The sequence below is a fragment of the Globicephala melas genome, chromosome 1, assembly GCF_963455315.2.
Source record: "Globicephala melas chromosome 1, mGloMel1.2, whole genome shotgun sequence".
Classification (NCBI taxonomy): Eukaryota; Metazoa; Chordata; class Mammalia; order Artiodactyla; family Delphinidae; genus Globicephala; species Globicephala melas.
Genome location: NC_083314.1, coordinates 130,485,660 through 130,500,664, shown reverse-complemented (window position 1 = coordinate 130,500,664; position 15,005 = coordinate 130,485,660). Strand labels below are relative to the sequence as shown.

Below are 15,005 nucleotides of genomic sequence, written 5' to 3'. Positions count from 1 at the left end.
AGAAGAAATGTCTGAAGCTAGCAGAGGTTGGTTCATGATGTTTAAGGAAAGAAGCCAACTCCATAACATAATAGTGCAAGGTGAAGCAGCATGAGCTGATGTAGAAGCTATAGCAAGTTAACCAGAAGACCTACTTAAGATAATTAATAAGGGTGGCTATGCTAAACAACAGATTTTCAATATAGATGAAACAGCCTTGTATTGGAAGAAGACACCACCCAGGATTGTTACAGCTAGAGAGGAGAAGTCAATGCCTGACTTCAAAGATTCAAAGGACAGGCTGACTCTCTTGTCAGTTAGGAGCTAATGCAGCTGATGACTTTGGGTTGAAGCCAATGCTCATTTACCATTCTGAAAATCCTAGAGTCCTTAATAATTATGATAAATCTATTGTTGAGATCTACTACTCAGAAAAAAACATTCTTTTCAAAATATAACTGCTCATTGACAATGCACCTGGTCACCCAAGAGCTCTGATGGAGATGTACCATGAGATTCATGTTGTTTTCATGCCTACTAACACAACATCCATTCTGCAGCCCATGGATCAAGGAGTCATTTTAACTTTCAAGTCTTATTATTTAAGAAATACATTTTTGAAGGCTATAGCTGTCATAGATAGTGATTCCTGTGATGGATCTGGGCAAAATAAATTGAAAACCTTCTAGGAATGACTCATCATTCTAGATGCCATTAAGAACATCTGTGATTCATACGAAGAGGTCAAAATATAAACATTAACAGGAGTTAGGAAGAAGTTGATTCCAACCCTCATGGATGACTTTAAGGGGTTCAAGACTTTAGTAGAAGTAACTACAGATGTGGTAGAAATAGCAAGAGAAATAGGATTAGAAGTAGAGTCTGAATGAATTGCTGCAATCTGCTTCTTATGGATGAGCAAAGAAAGTGGTTTCTTGAGATGGAATTTACTCTTGGTGAAGATGCTGTGAAGATTGTTGAAATGACATCAAAGGATTTAGAATATTACATAAACTTAGTTGACAAGGCAGTGGCAGGCTTTGAGAGGACTGAGTCCAATTTTGAAAGAAGTTCTACTATGGGTAAAATGCTATCAAACAGCATTACATGCTACAGAGAAATCACTCATGAAAGGAAGAGTCAATCAATGTAGCAAACTTCATTGTTGTCTTATTTTAAAAAAATTCTACAGCCACCCCAATCTTCAGCAACCACCACCCTGATCAGTCAGCAGCCATCAACATCAAGGCAAGATGCTCTACAACAAAAACATTATGACTCACTGAAGGCTCTATGATGGTTAGCATATTTTAGCAATAAAGTATTTTAAATTAAAGCATATACATTGTTTTTTTAGATATAATGCTATTGTACACTTAATAGACTATAGTATATTATATGCACTGGGACATTTTAAAAATTCATGTGACTAGCTTTATTGCGATATTCACTTAACTGGAGTGGTCTGGAACCGAACCTGCAATATCTCCCAGGTATGCCTGTATGTGAAAAGCCTAAAATAGTGCTTGGCATGTTTTAAATTTTATTAGTTATGGTCGATATGCTTTGTTACAGTAAACAATCAGTTTCTATAAATGTTTCATAAATATTTGAAGAATACAGTTCTATGATATAGTTTGTATAAAAATCAAGATAATTATGTTATTCAAATCTTCTAAATCTCTATTTATTGCTTGTAACTTAATTGTCAAATTCTGAAAGTTGTAGATCACAGCACCCAGCTATTGTTGTGATTTGGTCAAATCATTTATATTTTTGCCTTATATACTGTAGTATTGATTTGTTAATCGACAGACTCAAAGAATATATATTAAAATATGGTAATTTAGCAAGCAGAATAAAACATAAATTACCTTTGTCTTCCTTCATGATTTTGTCACATTGAACGTGTTTATTCTTTGGTGCTCCATTAATAGTCTGCATCATCCTTTCTACATACAAGTCATTGCCTAATCTATTTCGACAAAGAGTCTCATAGTTCTTGTTTCTCCGGCTATAAAAAGTAATATATACTCAACTTATTAATAAAAATTAATTTTTACCACACATATCTTTTTCTATTGATATTATGCTTTTTCTTAAAATTACCTTTTTTAATGTGGATTGCACCAAAAAATGAAGTGAAAATTCAAGACACTTCTTAGGGAAAGACTGCATTAAACTACCTCCAAAGGACTCTTTTACACTATATACCCTGACATCCCTACAACTTTCGGTACCCACCAATAATATCCTAGCACTATCTCCACATAGGTTTTATGAATTTTGATTATAGACATAAAGCTATAAATTTCCCTCAAAGTACTACTTTTGTGTCATCCTGCAGTATTATTTTCATAATTGTTTTGTTCTGAGTATTTCTTTGATTTCCATTATGATTTCTTCTTTGGTTCATGAGGAATTTTCAAAATGTGCTTTTTAACTTCCAAAAGCGTATGTGAATATGCATCTATGTTTTAGTTGAGATTTATGTAATTAATTTTTAACTTCATTCCACTGTGGTCAGAGAATTTAGTTTGTCTGACACTACTTCTTTGAAATTTTTGAAACCTTGCTTCATGGCCTTGTACATGGATGATTTTTGTAAATGTTCCATGTGTGATTGAAAAGAGTGTGTATCATCTAATTGTTAAATTCAGAGTTCTATATATGACCATTAACTTATGTTTTTGGTTCAAATTTTCTATAACTATACTAATTTTATCTGATTAACTTATCAATAATTAAGAGAGGTATATTCATACCTCCTACCTTAATAAGATACTTATCAAGTTTCCAGTTTTTGCTTTATATATTAAGAGGTTATTTTATTAGGAGTTTCAAGTTTAGAATTATTATACCTTCCTATCATTATGAAACCACACTCTTTATCCCTAATAATGCTATTGGTGTGTTTCTCTGTAGATGATGTGTTCTTTATATTTTTTCTTCTGTTTTTAAAATCTTCTTTTAATATTTGGTATTTTGGAGTATGAGTACAATGCGTCCCGTTTGTGTGTGTGTGGATTTCTTTTTATTTATTCCTATTTCTGTGGAATGGTGTTTTTCAATAGTTTGGGGAATTACTTACTCTCCTTGAATAGTAACTCTCGTCCATTCTTTCTATTCTGCCCTTTTGGAACTGGTTAGGTGTATGTTAGACCTCTAGTCTATTATCAATATCTATTTAATATCAAAGATTAAATCAATATTTAACATCAAAGATTAAATCAATATTTACTTTTTAATTTTAACAATTATAAACATACTTTATTTTAAAATTCTTTTTAAATTTTTTGTCTTATAAGTAATCATTTTGATAGCTTCTTAGTGTTAATGATGTTTTAACTCTCTTTTATTTAAATATTTCACATATATTTTATACTTTATATTTGATAATATCATTACCCATAGTCCTCAGGATTTAGATCTAGGAATTGTTATTTTTAAAATTCTCATTCATAATGACTTGTTTCTTTATTGGTTTGGTGTATTTTTACTAAACTCAAACTGAATGAATCTTAAGAGTCTAAATGGGATACGCTTTCCTCCAGAGAAAATTTGTATTTGCTTATGAGATAACTGAGATCCTTGTAAGGAAGGGTCTTGGTTTAATATAAGAATCTCTCCTTCAGCTGTCTCAATTTGTGGGGGATCCAAGACTTACTGGTGGACTCTAGATCCATGTGCTAATATTAACATTTGCTTCTAGCATCTCTCCCTCTATGATTTCAGATCACTTATCTATCCCATTGTTATTCTTTTCCTTTCCTTTTTCTGGTCCTGGGAGCTTTCCCTTATGTCTCATGAGCTTTAAAAGTATGCTGTTTGAGTTATAAAGCAGAAACTAATACACCATTGTTAAGCAATTATACTCCAGTAAAGATGTTAAAACAAAAAAAAGTATGCTATTTGAGATCTAATTGTACTATATTATATAGTCTAAACAATTTTACAAGATTTTATATTTGAACAAAAATAATACCATAAAAATTATTTTAGTGATGAATTTTTTAGTACTATAAATCATATTCATATTATACTTGAAGAAAACTAATCTGAAAAATTATATTAATAATCTATTTATGTAGCTGTATTAATTTCAGACAGAGCAGACTTCAGAGCAAGGAAAATTATCAGAGATAAAGAGGGGCATTACATAATGATAAAGGGGTCAAGTATCCAAAAAGACATAACAATCCTTAATGTGTATGTGCCTAACAGGAGAGTTTCAAAATAACATGAGGCAAAAACTAATGATCCATTTATATTCATTAATAAAGAGAAATGGAAAATCTACTCTCAATAGTAAATTCAATCATTTCCCCATAACATATTTTCCCTTTTAAGTTTTAAATATAAAAAATGACAGTCATTTCTTTTTAACTTGAAAATAATTCATATATGCATAAAAGAAAAAATCATTAAAACCTATACTGAGACTTAGAAGCCTCTATTTCTTTTATTATTTAACTTAGTAGCTCACCTACTTTTTAAAGAATACGGTAAAGCTATGGGTTCCTCTTCTAGGAAAAACATACAGCATAAACACTTTACATGTAATTTCATGAGGCACATATGTAAGTTTATATACGATTTCACCAGGCACATATACCACCAGTGTTTATCCAGAAATCCCCAAAGATAGAAACAAGGATAAGAGCCTCTGATTTAGCATTTAAATTACAAAAGCACTGTAAACAACTGAACAATACATACCTTACTTTCTCAGCTTCTTCAGATTCTACAGAAACCATGACTGTTGGTAGGTTAAAAAAGTTCATCGTTTCTGTCTCTGTGAGTATTATCTCTATAGTCTTCTCCAGGTCTTCTTTTGTTACAATTTTTCCAGGTGTTGCCCTAATAACTTGTAAATCTAAAATACATGACTTAATAAAAATCATTTACTAATTGTTATTTTTAATTTTCATTTCATCAAAATACCATGACGAGTCATACATTGCAGGTGGCATTACACGGTCCAGGAATAGGCCATGCTGTGAGATGTAGTCTATTTAATCCCTCTGAAGCCAAACTGGATCCTATGGCTCATAAACCATCTCTGTTGCTGATACATCAAGCCTACTCCAATCTCAAATGTGTAGTCATGACTACAAGGGCATCCCGTTACATCTATCCTATAATATTAACAGGGAGATTGGGGTGAACAACTATTGATACAACTCAAGAGACATATGGGCAAGTGTATTTCCCAGATAATATGCAACCCTTCTCTGAGCCCTGAAGCTAATTTCTAGTCTATATCTACAACAGCCTTTTATTCTGTTTGTCCTTCTTACTGGTTGACTTTTGATTTAGATTACAGCTCACCTCTAATCATCTTCACCAAGAGCTAAAAAGACTCTCCAGTGAAAGTTGTGGTTAAATATAGCAGAAAAAGAGGCTCAATATCCATGCAAAACATACACTGAAAAGGGTTAGCCTCAAGCCTGTAGTCTTGTCAGAAGTCCCAGATTCTTGAAAAATTTCACTGAGAATGGAGTGTCAGGGCTAGAGAGTTTAGACTTGGTTGTATGGGTAATAAAGAGCCATGACACGGTATATAGGTCAGAGTTCAATGTTTTCTGTTAAAAACAGCGTGTGAAGCAGGGATACCTGAGGCTTTGACATGGGTAAAGCTTGAAAAGCTTTAGGAAAACAAGACTTAAGGGTATACACTTTCCAGAGATTAAGGCTCAGTCTCCTTAAGAAGGCCCAAAGCCTGAGAAAAACACTCTCCTTATAACCTAAAAAAACTACAAGCTACTAATTTCACAAACCAATCATCAACATTTGGAATGGCTAAATAAATAATAGTATACTCATCTATGAATATTAACTAGTAATTAAATATGACATTAAAAACATATGAAAATGTTTGTGATAAAATGTAAAGTGACAGAATAATCCAGGACAAAACCCACGCTATGGTTATAACAATTAAAACACTTATGCATACGGAGAAGCTGAGGAAACAAAATTTTTAATTGCTAATGCTTTACAGTATTGGATGATTCTTCTTTTAAAAGATGTTCTTTAATTTTTATTATTTATGCAATAAATTTAAAATATAAGGGAGAGGGCTTCCCTGGTGGCGCAGTGGTTGAGAGTCCTCCTGCTGATGCAGGGGACACGGGTTCGTGCCCCGGACCGGGAGGATCCCACATGCTAAGGAGCGGCTGGGCCCGTGAGCCATGGCCGCTGAGCCTGCGCGTCCAGAGCCTGTGCTCCGCAACGGGAGAGGCCACAGCAGTGAGGGGCCCTCATACCGCAAAAAATTAAATAAATAAAAATTAAAAATAAAATAAAATATGAGGGAGAGATGATTTATATAAGCAAATCTAGCTAAGGTAGATATAAGGTAAGTGAAAAAGTAAATGAATTACCCATATGGACACAACTGGAGATATATCTAGTTCAAACTGTTCGTTTTATCGGTGAAGAAAATGAGAAACAGAGAGGCTAAGTGAGAAGTTTAAGGTCACACAGGAATACTGGCAGTTTTGAGACTAGAAATTTTGGTTCTTTTTTTTTTTCTTCTTTTTTTTTTTGTGGTACGCAGGCCTCTCACTGTTGTGGCCTCTCCCGTTGCGGAGCACAGGCTCCGGACGCGCAGGCTCAGCGGCCATGGCTCACGGGCCCAGTTGCTCCGCGGCATGTGGGATCTTCCCGGACCGGGAAACGAACCCGTGTCCCCTGCATCGGCAGGCGGACTCTCAACCACTGTGCCACCAGGGAAGCCCCTAAATTTTGGTTCTTGATTCTCTAAACTTTCTTTCTTTAAGACCACCAGATCTTCATCTATGATTTAGTTACATATACCTTAAAGTAGCATTATGGCACAGATATGCTAATTATAAAAATGAATGATCTTACAGTAGATAGAACCTAATAGGGGACTTCCCTAGTGGCGCAGTAGTTAAGAATCCACTTGCCAGGACAGGAATAAAGACACAGACGTAGAGAATGGACTTGAGGACACAGGAGGGGGAAGGGTAAGCTAGGACGAAGTAAGACAGTAGCACTGACATACACACACTACCAAATGTAAAATAGATAGCTAGTGGGAAGCAGCTGCATGGAACAGGGAGATCAGCTCGGTGCTTTGCGACCACCTAGAGGGGTGGGATAAGGAGGGTGGGAGGGAGAGGCAAGAAGGAGGTGATATGGGGATATACGTACTCATATAGCTGATTCACTTTGTTACACTGCAGAAACTAATACAACACTGTAAAGCAATTATACCCGAATAAAGGTGTTTAAAAAAAAAAAAGAATCCTCCTGCCAATGCAGGGGACACGGGTTTGAGCCCTGGTCCAGGAAGATCCCACATGCCATGGAGCAACTAAGCCTGTGCACCACAACTACTGAGCCTGTGCTCTACAGCCTGCAAGCCACAACTACTGAGCTCGCGTGCCACGACTACCATGACTAGGTGCCATGCGCGTGCTCCGCAACAAGAGAAGCCACAGCAATGAGAAGCCCACGCACTGCAACAAAGAATAGCCCGGCACGCCACAACTAGAGAAAGCCCACGTGCAGCAACGAAGACCCAACGCAGCCAGAAATAAAAATAAAAAATAAAAGGTATACCAGATTATGTTAATGTGCAGTCAAGACTGAGAAATACTAATCTACCAGGTGGTAGAAGTAGAATTCTTTGGGTGTGACTCAGTTTAGAGACTTGACTTTGTAGTTAGAATTCACCAGCAGGCCAAGACGATATAAACATCTATATTATTCTTCAAGGCTTCTGGAGGTGAAGTTTTGTTACGTTTGTTTGTTTGTTTGTTTTTGATGTAGACAAATAGAGGTAGACCTCAAGGCAAATCACTACATAAAAATTTTCTTCTTTATCTTAAGAGGAATGCAAATCCATTGGAGGGCTTTAAGCAGGGAGAATGTGATTAGATTGTGTTATTAAAAAGATCATTCTAATAGGGATACAGTAGGATAATTAGTTGGCTTAGAAATCCCACTAGGGGATTAAAGACAGAAAGAGAATTTTAAGGGAGTTTGGGGAGACTGTTGTAAACTATTGACCACTCAAGAAAAGAATCTAGTAACCTAGCAACAATCTACACTACCTTGACGAAAGACCAGGTGCATCCAAGCACCAGGCACACTCAAGCCACAAACGTCATTGTTAAAACACAATAGATATACGGTCTGAATCTTGTTACATGAAATCAGGGAGTTAGTAGTCCTTGAAGAGTAGCATTTCTGCAAGACAGAAATATAGGTGAAAAAGGAAAGAAAGTAGGTGAAAGGGGACATTATACCAAAACCTGAGATGAATTACCATATATTAGTATATGTCACCACCCTTCTGCTAATATACATATTTAAAGAGCATCATGACCGTCCCCATTAGACCATACAGGGTCAAAGGAGGAACTAGTGATTTAAGCCTTGACGTCTACCCAAAACTGAGGAAGAAGGTGGTCTTCTCTTCCCACCCCACTTCTTCTTTGATTATAAAAATGTAACGCTCTCTGTTCTGAGGGCTGTGCTCCCTTGCCTGCTCACTTGTAGCTCTCACAAGTATCCTATGCTAATAAACTCACTCTTTGCCTATCGCTTTGCCTCATGCTGAATTCTTTCTGCAAGGAGATAAAAGAATCTGAGCTTGAGTAAGTCCTGACACCAGGTGAGCAGCTTCAATTAAAAGACAGTGGATTTGAGTCCCCTCCTAAGTCAGGGACCCCAGTCTGAGGTGTGGCTGGGCTTGAGTCCCATTCCATGGGTTCAAGTTCCATCCTGTCGATTCAAGTCCCAATCTGAATTTTGGCTGGGTTCGAGTCCCATCCAAGAAGGAGAGCAGGTTCAATTCTGCATACAGTTTGGAAAAACAAATTGGAGGGTGGCAAGAATATATGTAGAGACTGCTGGGGGAGCTTATGACAATAATTCAATTCTTTGTCCCCTCCTGAGAGGACGCACATCTTCCTACAACAGACATTGCTAATTGCTTAAGTTTTCATTGCTAAGCCTTTCTCTCCTCCCTGGGCTCTTTCCATTAATACAGGCTGAGAAATAAAATATTTGGCTTTTCCAGCCTGTCTTGAAGCTAGTGGTGTCAATGTGACACAGTTCTGGCCAATGAGATAAAAACAGAAATATACAGGAAAAAGGAAGCCTTCTGGGAAAACGTTTACTTTCCTGATAAATGAGGGAGATGTGACTGGTGCTGCTGCCTTCTCCTTCTTTCTGCTTTTAATGTGGATATAATACCCAGAGCTGGGGCACATATCATGAGACCATGAGGCAAGAAACAAGAAGAAAAGGCTTACGAAAAGAGCAGAGCTTCCAATCCAGATTCTGACACAATTAAGCCACAAAAGCAAAGCCAAAAGCTACCTACCTTTAACTTCTTTTAATGTGGGAAAAATGGTAGTTGGGTATTTTGTTACTTGTCAGAAGCATTCTGTTACATATGCTAACACCAAATAGAAAAGTCCATCAAGCACTTTTCCAACCTTATTAATATTTTCACTAATCCTCATTATCATCTTAGAGGAAAAGACATCCTGACCCTCAAGGAAGTACCCACTTCTTCCAGCACTTTTGGTCAACCATTATTTCCTCATTCTTTTAACTTTACTTGCATAATCCTTTGCATTACCTCATATTTTATCTTCTGCCTGGAATGGGCCTCTCCTTTTGTTCTCCTGACAAATTACTAATTATCTTTAGAAACCCAATTCAAAAGTCAATAATGTTCTCTATGAACGTTCTCTCATTTTTTGTTTTCCACTTCACAGTAGTTAATATTTTCTTTGTAAGTACTCCCATCACATTCTGCACATGTCTTAATATGGCATTGATCACAGTGTATCACAATTATTTGTCTCCTGAGTTAGAAGCTGAGCTCTTTTAAAACAGGGTCTGTGGGACTTCCCTGGTGGTGCAGTGGTTAAGAATCCACCTGCCAATGCAGGGGATACAAGTTCAAGCCCTGATCCTGGAAAATCCCACATGCCAGGGAGCAACTAAGCCCACGTGCCACAACTACTGAGCCCGTGGCCTAGAGCCCGCACACCTAGAGCCCGTGCTCCGCAACAAGAGAAGCCACAGAAATGAGAAGCCCATGCACCGCAATGAAGAGTAGCCCCTGCTCGCCACAAGTAGAGAAAACCCGCACACAGCAACAAAGACTCAATGCAACCAAAAATAAATAAAAAAAATATTTTTTTAAAATTAAAAACAAAAAAAACAGGGTCTGTGATTACTGAGGCTGGTGGTGCAAGAAAGTCACTTGAGAATTTTAAAAAATATATAAACATTACCCTGGTAATTCTCATGTAGCTACTGCACAGGCCAGCATTTGGGAATGATTACCATAGTTCTGCTATCTCAAGCATCCAAAAAATAATGAGCATATTTGCTAAAGAAATAATGAACTGTTACTGAAATAAAAGATTGGATTTTCATTACCTGTAAAACTAGCCAACCTTTCCCGTTTAAAGGATGGTTCTTCTAGGTCTTCTACTATTGATTCAGTAGTGGATGTACTTGACTTAGAAACTGTACTGCTTCCTAAAATTGACCTTTAATAATGAATAACAACATTATTTATTTAGATGTCTTTATGGGCAATTAAATGTATAAATGAAAACATTATCAGATTGAGAAATCAAATATACTGTAATCATATGAGCGAAGTTGATAAAAATAAACTAGTTCTTTAAATACTGAGTTGATATTTAATGTTCTTTAAGTAAAAAGTCATTTTAAATATATTTTAGAAATAAAACATGTCAAACCTATGCCTAGAGACCTTCAACGGATTCTCAACAGTATGTTTAGGATAAAAATCCAAAACACAGCCTACCTATCGAGACTCTCCGTCTTATCTTCATTATCAATATTCTCTCCCCCCACTTTTTTTTTTTTAAGTTTCTCAAACTTATGGAGCTATTTATTCAATTTGATAAATGTCCTCTCAAGACTTAATTTAAAATAAAATTTATATACTTTGTGGGAAATCAATACACTGAAGAATCCAAAAATAATTTCCTTTAAACATAGAAACTTAACATTACTCCATGATATTACATACTTTTTTCCTTTCTATTTATAGTTCCAACTGCCCTCCAAAAGGTTGGTTTCAGTTTACTGGAATATCCTTTGTTTTGCGGAGAACTCCCATGGCTTCTGTATGCTAATTTGGAGGCAGACTCTAGAGCAGCATATTTTCTCCAAAATTTCGTGCTTAGTTAACATCTGGAACTTTTAATTTACCAGATTGAAAGTTAAACACTAAAGTATTTCCCCACAATCTTTAGATTGTTTTAGGAGTACTGTTTTATTATGGCAAAGACTGCATTTCTCTATTGGAAGCAGTAAAAATTTTCAATTATATAAGTATCTATATATGTAAATGCAAAACATGTCATTTACCAAAAAAAAAGTTATAAAACAAGAGAGAAATCAAACCCTAGGAGAACAAGGATTTGTATGGAAGAATAGGGAGGGAAAAAAAGGAAAGCTCCTAAACTGCAACATGAAAGAAACTGAAGAAACACGTCTGTGATGCTAGGTCACATCTTTTGGCTCCTCAGGAAATCTTGAGTAAAATCTGTATATTTTTTCACAAATGTTTTGGTGTAAGTGTAGGGGAACACTTGACATGCAAGCTCTACATCTAGTTAAAACATGAGAGGAACACAGAGGTGGCACACTAGGATGAGAGAACAGAGCTGGGAGACTGGAGACAACTGACATCTAAGTTACATATGTGCAACTTAAATGAAAATACATAAGATATAAAAAAAGAATCATAGAATAGTATACGCTACCTTGTAAACTGCCCTAACGTACTAGGATTTATTGTATTCTGATAAAGGCTATAGGAAGCTATAAAGTCTGATGTACGTGATCCTTCTTGTGATGTCAATAGTTTATTTGGCTTTGCTGTACCAGTATATGGATCTGGATGGTAAAGAGGTCTGGGAGTAACATCAACTCCATGTATATCAGTCACCTGTAGAAAATAGTTATTTAAAATAAAATAAGTAAAAAAGACAGAGTTTCTGAATGATAGGCCCTAAAAAAGAGAGATAAAAATAGTAGAAAAAAGATAAATACAATGTTTGTAGGATAGGACAAACATGAAAAATTAAATGATAAAAGATTTTATGCTTAAAAAGTTTCTTAACTGAGGCATACACTTTTTAAAAAGTCTTATTCATCTTTTACCTATATATAAGAAATATATACTAATTTTGAGAAAATTCAAAAATATAGAAAGATAATTCATTCAGATTGTTAATATTTTGGTATATTTAATTTTTTTATGTATAAGCTTTAAAAACCAAAACTTTTCATTTAACATTTTATTAATAAACATTAGCCAAGTTATTACACATTTTTGGCTTATTTGTTTTTGGTTAATTTTTAATATTTTTAATTATGAAATTTAACACATACAGAAATATAATTAAAACATAACCATATAGTTAAATAATACAAAGCAAATGTTCTTATAATCATAACTAAAGTAAAAAATTAGAACATTGATAGAACCTCTAGGAGACTTTGCCCCTCCTAGATCACAAGCAGCTCCCCTGGCTTTTGCTTCTTCTGGTTTACTGCCTCTCCCTCCTCCCCAGTGAATATCATTAACTTGATTTTGGTAATTATTTTCTTTCTTCTTTTTAAAGTTTTATTAAGTATGCATTCCTAAACAATAGCACTTACTTTTTATAACTTATATTGAAGTAAAATATACATAGAGATGTGCACATATAAATGCACACCTTAATAAATTTTCATAAACAGAAGACACCCAGGTACCTAGCATTCAGATTTAGAAACAGAAAATTACCAGCATCTCAGAAGTTCCTTCCATAAGAGTCACTATCTCCCACCAAAGGTAATGATTATACTGACTCCATGGATTAGTTTTGCCTGTTTTTGAACTTCACTTTGATAGAATCATGAAGCACATACCCTTGGTATCTGGTTTCTTTTTTTCAATGTTATATTTGTGAGACCTCTTCATATTGTTAAGTATAGCTGTAGATGGTTCATTTTCATTGTTGTACAATATTCCATTGTGTGAATATATCACAATTTCATATATCTATTTTATTGTTCATGGACATTTCTGTAGTTTCCAAATTTTTGCCTATTACAAATGATGCCACTGGGCTTCCCTGGTGGTGCAGTGGTTAAGAATCCACCTGCCAATGCAGGGGACATGGGTTCCAGCCCTGGTCCAGGAAGATCCCACGTACTGCAGAGCAACTAAGCCCATGCGCCACAACTACTGAGCCTGAGCTCTACAGCCCGCGAGCCACAACTACTAAGCCCATGTGCCATAACTACTGAAACCCTCGCACCTAGAGCCTGTGCTCCGCAACAAGAGAAGACACTGCAGTGAGAAGCCCGCACACTGCAACGAAGAGTAGTCCTCACTCGCCGCAACTAGAGAAAGCCCGCGAGCAGCAATGAAGACCCAACGCAGCCAAAATAAATAAATAAATATATTTAAAAAAAACAAAAACAAATGATGCCACTAAGAAGATGGTTGTACGTGTGTTTTGCTGACTATACTGTATGAATTTATGTTGGGTGTATACCTGTGTGAAATTCCTGGTTATTGGATTATTTATATGTTCACATATAGTAGATACTGCTGAAAGGTTTTCCCAAGTGGTTGCCACCAACAAAGTATGAGAGTTCTGGTTGCTCCAGATTTTGGTTAGCACTTAGTATTGATATTTACCAAGTTTATCAATGTAATTTAGTTTTGCCTGTTTTTAAAATTTATATAAATAGCCATATATTATAATGGAATTATCTGACATCTTTTGTTCAACAGTATGCTTTTATGTATCTCTCCATGTTGTTGCATGTATAATAGTTCATTCATTTATTGGTGACTGTAGTCTGTTGGATTAGTATATCCTATTTTATCTATCTCTTTTACTTTTAACAGACATTGAATTGTTTCCCAGTTTTTGGCCATCATGAAAACTGTTTCAATAAACATTAATGTGAAAGCATACTGTTAAACATGAAAATGTATTTCTGTAGGGGATAGATAGATGTGGAATTGATGAGTCAACCTGATAACACCAAACTGTTTTCCAAGTTGATTGTAAAACTTTTCAAGATTGCCAGCATTGTGACAGTTGCTGTTACTCTACATTCTCATCAACAACTAGCACTACCAGATTTAGAAATTTAAACCAGTATGGGTATAGGTATACAGGTATCTCATTTTGACTTTAATTTTCATGAAATTGAACTTCTTTTCATGTGTTTATTCCTATCTTGACTTCCTTTTTTTTGAAGGAAAATATCCCATACAAGTCCTTTGCACACTTTTCTGTTGAGTTCCGTCTTTTTAAAATTGATGATAGAGTTCATTAAATGTTCTGACTATGAACCCTTTCTGTTTTATGTGTTGAAAATGTCTTCTTTCACTCTATGGCTGAATTTTCCTTGTAGTATCTTTTAATGAATAGAAGTTCTTCATCTTAGCGTAGTCAAATTTATCATGTTTTCCTTTATGGTTTACGCCTTAGATGTCTCATCCAAGAAACCATTCCCAATCCTGAAATTATGAAGATATTTTTGCTTTTCATGTTTAGATCTATAATATACCCGAAATTGAGTTTTGTGTATAGTATGAGGAAGAAAGCCAATATATTTTTATTCCATGTGAATACCCAACTGTCTCAACAAGAATTTTTGAAAATCCTGTTATTTACCCATTACTCTCTAGTGCACATTTATTATAAAACAAGTGTTTATATGTGCCTGAGTCACTTGTAGGCTCTCTGTCTATACCTTTGTTAATGTTACACTTTATATAAAACTTGGTATCTAGGAGAGCAAGTCCTTCCACAAAGTTCTTATTCAAGAGTATCTCGGTTATACCTAAGCTTCAGCAGCTTTATATAAATTTTAGACTTACCTTGACAAGTTCCTGAAAAAAATACAATGAAAAACAACTGAGATTTTGACTGAAATTGCAAAGAATCTATACATCAAAATTTGGGTATAATTGATAT

General features: G+C 35.3%; 1 protein-coding gene across 1 annotated transcript in view; it reads right to left on the bottom strand.

Annotated features, from left to right (window-relative positions):
• DNAI4 (dynein axonemal intermediate chain 4) overlaps positions 1 to 15,005 on the bottom strand; it is a 101,318-nt gene that overhangs the window by 65,270 nt on the left and 21,043 nt on the right. Inside the window, 4 exon segments of the mRNA XM_030865868.2 lie at positions 1,854 to 1,993; positions 4,699 to 4,855; positions 10,417 to 10,529; positions 11,781 to 11,965. Coding sequence (XP_030721728.2) covers positions 1,854 to 1,993; positions 4,699 to 4,855; positions 10,417 to 10,529; positions 11,781 to 11,965 — 595 coding nt within the window.